Here is an 8377-nt window from a genome sequence, read left to right as displayed (position 1 = left end):
ACTGGATAACCTGATACACCACAATAGAGCAAGTCAGGTTTCATTCTCTTTTGGGAGTTTAGAACCTTACCTTGATACAATTTTGGTTTGGTAATGGGTTGTGCATCTGGTGGCTCTTCTTTAAAAAGATGGGAAATGATCACGCCTCTGGTCTGGATAGTGTCATTTCTTCTCTTCTGGAGTTGATGGTACATCACACTAGTGGTATCCTCATGGTTGATCATCTTTGGGACTGATTCTCCAAGTAATAAAAGATTATCCGGTGGGATTTCTTTAAAGCTTTCTTCTTTGCAACCTGAAAAATCCTCAACATTCTGGACAAAGACAAAATGAATTATATCTGATACTGGAGTTTCATAAACAGAATGTGATATGGTCGAATTTACCATAGGTGCATCAGCATGATGAAAATTAAATTCTTCTTTGGACAGCTTTGGATTGATGGCTGCCTTTCTTGCACCCTTTTATCTTGTTTGGTGTGATCTTCTTCTTGTCTTGTATCTGAAAAATAATTTCTTGGCAAAGACAAATGCATTATATCTGTGGTTGAAGATTTAAAAACAGAATATTTAAAATTCATACTTACTTTGATTGCATCAAAAAGTTGAAGTATGATTTTCTCTTTGTTGCCAGCTTCTCCTTCATTCTGTTTTGCACATGTAATGCTGATGGTGTGCCTTTCTAGGGACGTGGGATCTCTTCCTCTAGGCTCTCTGTCTTTTGTTATTCCTGGATCAAAATTCCTTGGCAAAAACAAGTGCATTATACCAGAATTTTGAACCAATAAATCAGATTGAATAAAACTATCACTTTTTATAGATAAATCTGTTTTCTTTTCTAGTGATGTTTGTATCAATGCTTGCTTAGTGGGGCAAGTCACAGCAAAGTGTCCTTTTTTATGACATTTATAACATATCTGTTCTTTTAAATCCTTAGAGTTAGAAGACTTATCTTGGCTTGGTGCCTCTTCTTTCTTTGGATTTGAAATCTCTTTACTCCTTGGACATAAATCTTGGAAATTTTTTGAGTCCAACAAGGATGTGGAGATTGTGTTTCTCTGGACCTCAGTACCTGCCTTAACATCCTTTGACAAAGACAAGTGACTTATACCAGTGGGAGATGATTCATAAACAAATTTATCAAGTATAGGACTTACCTTGGCCTTTTCTTGAAAAATTGGTTTGTCTGATTTTTCTTTGAGTCTGGCCAATGTGTCTTGGCTGACAAACCCCTTCTTCTCCATAGTCTTTGGGACCTCATTAAGTTGGTATTTATCATAGAAAACCGTGGGTCTCCTGCTTGGCCGAATCTGGTCTTGATGGATCAAGCTTCTATGACCTCCTTTGGGCACATCTTCTCTTGCTTCTTGGGAACCATGAGTTGGATACCTCCTTGGGTACTTCTCCTTGATTTGAGATGTTGTAAAATCTGGTGCAAACTCATACCTCATGGCTTTCTTAAGTTCTCCCCACGTTTTGATAGTTGGCTCCTTGTAAAACCATCTATCATCTACTTCTTGAACCCACCATTTAAAGGCATCTCCTTTTAGATGTTCAATGGCATAAGATAGCCTTTCTTCCTTCAAGATGTTGTTGTAGTGAAACCATTCATCAAGGTTCCTCTCCCATCTAAGATAACCTCTTTTTCCTGAAAATTTAAAGAGTTCAACTTTATTAGCAAAAGAGTTATAATCAAAATGAGAATTAACAACATTAAGTTTGGGGGTTTTAGAATTTGGATTTTTATTGATCCTTGAAGGATCTGGTGGCTTGGGCTCGACATAGACAGCCTCTGGTGCATCTCCAAATCTTCTTTCTCCTGGCTGTGGACGTTGGCCTTGTGCCTTTCTTCTTTTCCTCAACTGAGCAATCTGTTCAACCTCTTGCAAAGCTGTCAAATGTTGGCTCTTCTTGGCCATCTGACTTTGTCCGGGTGTTTCTCCTACCATGGCTTCCTGAAAACACTCTCAAAGATCAAGTGAAGAATAGGGAAGTTCTGGTTTAGCAAAATAACAATGCAGCAATGTAAACTAATTAAAACAAAACCGATAAATATGCAAATATGAACCGAAATGAAATCAACTATGCAAAAAATGATTTTTCTTTTGGTTTTCTTAATGCAAACTCGAAATATGGAATGACAATTAACACAAATGAAAAGAAAATATGGAAAGAAAACTAATGCTGAAAATTGTTTTTTGATTTTTCTATGCAAGTCAAAAAAAAATGCAAAATGCAGATTTTTTTTTTTTAATGAATGCACAAAATATAAATATGGCAAATGGAGCTGGGCAATGAATGCAAACACAATATGAGATTTCTTTTCAAAATTTTCGTGAATCAAATGCAAGAAACTTCTTCTCTTTTATTTTTCTTTTCTTAAGAACAAAAAAAATGCAAAAACTGTTTTTTTTTTTTTTTTTTTTTTTTTAAGATGAAAACAAATGCAAGCAAATAAGATATGATGCAAGGATAGATATCACCTTAGTCAGGAGCTTGAGCTCTGATACCAAAATGTTGTGGGCACAGGGTCAGGCCTTCCGGAAATATGGAACTGAGGTTTAGTCCAATAGTTCGGATTGGTACCTGAAACAAGAGTGAACCTTTTTATGAGTTTTTTTATGTTTATGATGCAAACAGAAGCAAATATGAATATGAATCAGAATGATAATAAGAATAAAAGCAAATAGAAAAGGGATAGATTGATGGAGATGGGATCTTTGTTGCTGGACTGAAGTCACTCTCAACAAGATCAATGGATGGAAGATGGATAGATACGGGATTTGCTTGCTGGACTGAAGTCTCTCTCAAGGCAAATCAGTAGATGGAAATGATGGGGGGATTGAGGACGCCACAAAGCTCTGTGTAAGGATGCTTTGATAAGTCAGGTTGCTCAAGAGCTGCTTCTCACAACACTCAAAAGACTTAGATAATAGTTTTAAGAAAAACTAGAAAAACTGCATGTTCATTCATAAAATTCAAGGGTGATTAACAAAGACAAACTAAATGAGCTTATATAGGCTCGACCTTGGGACATTCTAACAGTCTAAAAATGACTAAAGGAAACAAATAAAATCGAAATAAAACTCTTGGAAGCAAAGGCTTTGATGGCTCCAAAGAAATAGCCTTTAGCTTGATTTATGCTCTCTTCAAAGGGGAAACTTGATCTGATCTTGTATCTGGACAGCTTCTGGATGTAGCCACGGTCTAGGAGTCTTCCTGAGATGTCTCTGAGTTGCCATGATGAAGAATATGGCCGTTGGTCTTGAGCAAAAATCAGTAGAAACTCATTTAAACCATTTAGTGTCCATGCTGCCAAAAATGGAAGGTTTGTGCAAATGAAGATCCTCCTGATCTCCTGGGTGCTGGTGCAGCTGAGGACGTCTTGTATGTATTCTGGATGGTTAAGATGATCTCCTGGCTTCCATAGATAAGTTTGGTTTGGACCAAATCGAATTGGTTGGCAACTTTCCCAAAATAATGTCGGTTTGATCGGTTTTGGGAAATTGATTGTATCTTGGTATTCCCTGAACCAATTCGCCTGATTCTGGACTCTCTGGATAGATAATAATTCCCTCTTGAAACCCATGATTGATTCTGGAAAGGGCCGCTTCATGGTTGGGCTGAAATCATCTTCTAAAGTCTGATACTCGCAACTGGATGGGCTGGAGAACCTCAAGTTTGTAAAATTCATAACTCTTTGGTCCGGTAAGCTTTTCTGGAAATTCCAATTGGGCCGGACTCCTTCTTGAGTGTAGAATCCAGTAAAATACGCCGTGGACTGGACCTATGTCGCTGGTACCTCCAAAGTGGCCGGTTTAGACTGCTTGGATTTCACTCCAAAACTCCCTTTGGTTGTCGAGATATACGCCGTGGACTGGACCTATGTCGCTGGTACCTCCAAAGTGGCCGGTTTGGACTGCTTGGTTGACTTCCGGTTCAGCTACTGGTTTGATGACCACATCAATCAGGCTGCAAAACATAATCACAAGAATTCAGATCACAAAAATCATTTTCAGTTCTAAGTGATTCATGTTCCAGCAACTTATTAACCAAAATTCCGTCCAAGGCACAAGAGGATGCAAATAAATTATCAGTGATCAGTGCATGAATATAAGAACTCAGATCAAAGTCATTTCCTTTGAAAACAAACGAATCAAAAGAGTTTCTAGCACAGAAATCGGTTTGTTGCAAACTATGATCAAATGACTTTTCAAGAGAATGAAAACCTTTTGTTGTGTTACAAGAACTGATCAAAGCTCAAAATAATTCCAGAATTGATGCCATTGACATTTTGAAAACATTGTTGATCAAGAAGTTCATCAGGTTTAAAATTTTCAAAAGAAATAATTATGTTTTCAAAAACAGATTTTGAAACACAAAATTCTTTCATCTTGTCAAGACCAAAACGAGTCACATCATGAGAACTGATCTTGACAAACATTTCAGGCAGAGAATTAAGCAAATCAGAGTTCTCACAGTGCTTTTGAAAATCCGGAGACAAAGGGGGAGGAGATGTGCCGGGATCAAAGCATAGATGACTCTCCATAGCGATGGATGTGATGCTTGTTGCTTCCTCATCAAAGACTGGACCAAGTTCGTCCTCCTCATCAAAGATAGGACCTAGATCATCATCAAAAGGTGTCCTAGTGCCAGGAAGTCGTCCATGATGTGGATGGTTGAATGGTTCTTCCTCAAAAACCTGTGGAGACAAAACAAGACTACTCGGAAGCTCCGGTTGCAAAACAATTAGTTCTACATTAGCTTGCTCATTCTCAAACACAAACTCAGGTTCAAGAGAAGGAAGATCATCACATTTATCCTCACAAGTGATCAAGCTTTCAATTAGCTCTTCATCAGATTCATCATAAATGGGTAAAGAATCTGAAAAATCTTTAAGCTTTTCAAAATGGTTTTCAGATTCACCTTGAGTTTTCTCACTGATGAACAAGGATGGCTCAGCTACAGGTGCACGTGTGGATGTGCTCTTCTTGTGGCTCTTGCTGACGTCCTTGAGGGCTTGCATCATTCCCTTCTCAAAGTTGTCACAGATCTCTTGGACATCAAACTGAAAGGATCGCCTCTTTGGATCAGCCACATCTTTGACCTTTTCTTTGCACCTTTGGTTTGGCTTTTCCTGCACACTAACAAACTCATCAAAATTGTTCAAAGAATATTTAAATGGAGTTTGAGAGACAGATGGTCGTGGGGAGTTCTTCTTGCTACTTTGCCTTAGAAGACCAAACATCTTAACCTGAAAATCTCAACACAAAAGTTAGATAAAAAATCTCACACTCTCAAGTGTTTGATCCTCACCCACACAAGTGTTTTCTCTCAGATTTTATGGTGATCACACAAGGTTTATACTCAAAGTTCTAAGAGAACAGATCAAAGAATCCCAATGGGCAAATCCAAGCAAGATCAAAGGTTTAAGATAGAAAGATAAGAGATTTCAAAGGGGAACCCGCCTTAACCACCTCAAAGGCCGGATTTCTCTTCGGCCAGCAGGCTTTCTCTTCCACACCTCACCACAAACAATAAACAAACTTTGAATTTTTTTTTTTTTTTTGTAATCTTTTCTTTTTTTTTTTTTTTTTTACAGCATAATCTTAGATCTTTTTTTTTTTTGGGGGGTAATGAGGGCCCGGGTTCAAGATAGATAGATGAAGAAGTGTTTAGAAGAAATGGAGAGATGAGAAAAATGGATAGAAAAGAGTTACCGGAAGAGTGGCTCTGATACCACTTGATAGAACCAAATCGGATCACTCTTTCGGTAAGGTTGATATGAACTCTGATCCGGAAGGATAGAGAACTGGTGGGATGAATAGTGACACAATGGGATGCGGAAAGGCCCAATGATACTACCAGACTTCAAATGTTGCCGGATGTGACGCACCGGTCCAACAAAGGAAGGATCGAGACTTGGAGATAACCTCACCAAGAAACTAAGAAATGTTCAACCAAGAACAAAGAGTTTAAAACTCATAAAAAGGGGAAAAAGGTCTGTTCTGTCTTATTTTCGTGGCTTCAAATAGGCCTTATTTATAGGATTACAAGTCAAAGAAAGACATAAATAATCATGGGAAATGTAATCCTAGAAAAAGAAAATATTCCATAAAAAAATATAAATAATTGAACCAGATCTGGTCAAGGCACGAAATCTCATGTTGACTGCAGTTAAATCCTTCAAATTCTTCTGTCCAGGTTCAATGAACCTTGCTGTGTTGATCAAGTTTCATCACGGTATGGACCAGGACGCACGAAGGGCTGTCCGCGGACTGTTCAGTGAACCTTCATGAACGGATGGCAACTTTTCTTGACCCAAATCTTCAGAGAGCTTAAGAAACATTCTTTTGGAGAAGTTGGAAGCATCGATCATCATGAAAATCATCAAAGTGGTTGGAAAGGTCGTGATCAGCATGATCCGGGTGATGATCACGATGATCCGGGTGGTGATCACGATGATCCGGGTGATGATCACGATGATCCGGTGTGTTGATCACGATGATCACGATGATCCGGGTGTTGATCAAAATGATCATGGATTCTGGCTTGACTGTGTCAGTCCTAGAATGATGAATGGGTCGGGAAAGAAGTGATGTGGGTCGATCAATCCATCCGTCTGGTCGTGGATCCGGCCTAAGGTCCTTCCCAGGTGTACGCGGGTCGATCCGGTATGCGGCTCGGTCTGTCTCTTCTGGTACGGGCCGGATGGATGAACCTCGGCTGAACTGATCTGGACGTCCTGAACTCCATGCAGAGCTGGTTCCATGTACTGATCCTTGGGCCGGGGGTCTATCATACCACTTGATTGAACCAAAAATCGGATCACTCTTCCGGTAAGGTTGATATGAACTCTGATCCGGAAGGATAGAGAACTGTGGGATGAATGGTGATGCGGAAAGGCCCAATGATACTACCAGACTTCAAATGTTGCCGGATGTGACGCACCGGTCAAACAAAGGAAGGATCGAGACTTGGAGGTAACCTCACCAAGAAACTAAGAAATGTTCAACCACAGAAAACAAAGAGTTAAAACTCATAAAAAGGGGAAAAAGGTCTGTCTTATTTCGTGGCTCATAGGCCTTATTTATAGGATTACAAGTCAAAGAAAGACATAAATAATCATGGGAAATGTAATCCTAGAAAAAGAAAATATTCCATAAAAAATTTAAATATTGACCAGATCTGGTCAAGGCACGAAATCTCATGTTGACTGCAGTTAAATCCTTCAAATTCTTCTGTCCAGGTTTCAATGAACCTTGCTGTGTTGATCAAGTTCATCACGGTATGGACCAGGACGCACGAAGGGCTGTCCGCGGACTGTTCAGTGAACCTTCATGAACGGATGGCAACTTTTCTTGACCCAAATCTTCAGAGAGCTTAAGAAACATTCTTTTGGAGAAGTTGAAGCATCGATCATCATGAAATCATCAAAAGTGGTTGGAAAGGTCGTGATCAGCATGATCCCGGTGATGATCACGATGATCCGGGTGGGTGATCACGATGATCCGGGTGATGATCACGATGATCCGGGTGTTGATCACGATGATCACGATGATCCGGGTGTTGATCACAATGATCATGGATTCTGGCTTGACTGTCAGTCCTAGAATGATGAATGGGTCGGGAAAGAAGTGATGTGGGTCGATCAATTCCATCGTCTGGTCGTGGATCCGGCCTAAGGTCCTTTCCGGGTGTAACGCGAGTCGATCCGGTATGCGGCTTCGGTCTGTCTGTCTGGTACGGCCGGATGGATGAACCTCGGCTTGAACTGATCTGGACGTCCTGAACTCCATGCAGAGCTGGTTCCATGTACTGATCCTTGTTGGGCCGGGGTCTATCAGTTGACCTGTTTAGCGAGTGAAGCCATTAGTTTCTCTCGTTCTTCCGACCGTTTTCTGGGCGGGCTGGCGAACAGTTCTATCACCTGGTCCAGCATCGCGGTGTTTGCCTCGGCAGTGACCGTCGATACATTTCCGTCAGGAGTCTTCTCAGCGTGACAATCGACGGCTGGTCCGTCGTGTGTTTGCTTGTCTTTTTCCGCGTCAGCAGACATGCTTAACTGGGCGTGCATAGTTGCGAGAAAGATAAATCCGTGATCCCCACTCCTTCTAGCGCCAATCTGTGGGAACCGAAATTCACACACTGTCGATTTTTAGTTAAGTTAAAACGTAGAGAAAACTAAGTTGACCTAGTTTTCCCCGAGGATCCCGGCTATCTGCTGGGCCACGCACGACAAAGTTAATACGATTCTAGTTTGGGAATAAATGCGTAAAATAAAGATAGCAAAAAAGAAGAATCTTATTTCCGAATCTGTGGAGAGGCGTTGGACAACAGGTCGAGATCTCGCCCCAAGAGCTGTCGATCGTCGCTAG

The 8377-nt window shown here is 40.4% G+C and overlaps 1 protein-coding gene across 1 annotated transcript; it reads right to left on the bottom strand.

Moving 5' to 3' along the window:
* Positions 1-880: 880 nt before the first annotated feature.
* Positions 881-2112, bottom strand: LOC130505060 (uncharacterized; the record flags this gene model as incomplete). Its single annotated transcript, XM_056999667.1, has 1 exon — positions 881-2112. A coding segment is annotated over exon 1 (1068 nt), but the record flags the coding sequence as incomplete, so codon positions are not given.
* Positions 2113-8377: the final 6265 nt, after the last annotated feature.

This window comes from Raphanus sativus, unplaced genomic scaffold (assembly GCF_000801105.2).
Source record: "Raphanus sativus cultivar WK10039 unplaced genomic scaffold, ASM80110v3 Scaffold1980, whole genome shotgun sequence".
Classification (NCBI taxonomy): Eukaryota; Viridiplantae; Streptophyta; class Magnoliopsida; order Brassicales; family Brassicaceae; genus Raphanus; species Raphanus sativus.
Note: the sequence above shows the minus strand (reverse complement) of the source record. Positions and strands in the feature narration are given on the sequence as shown.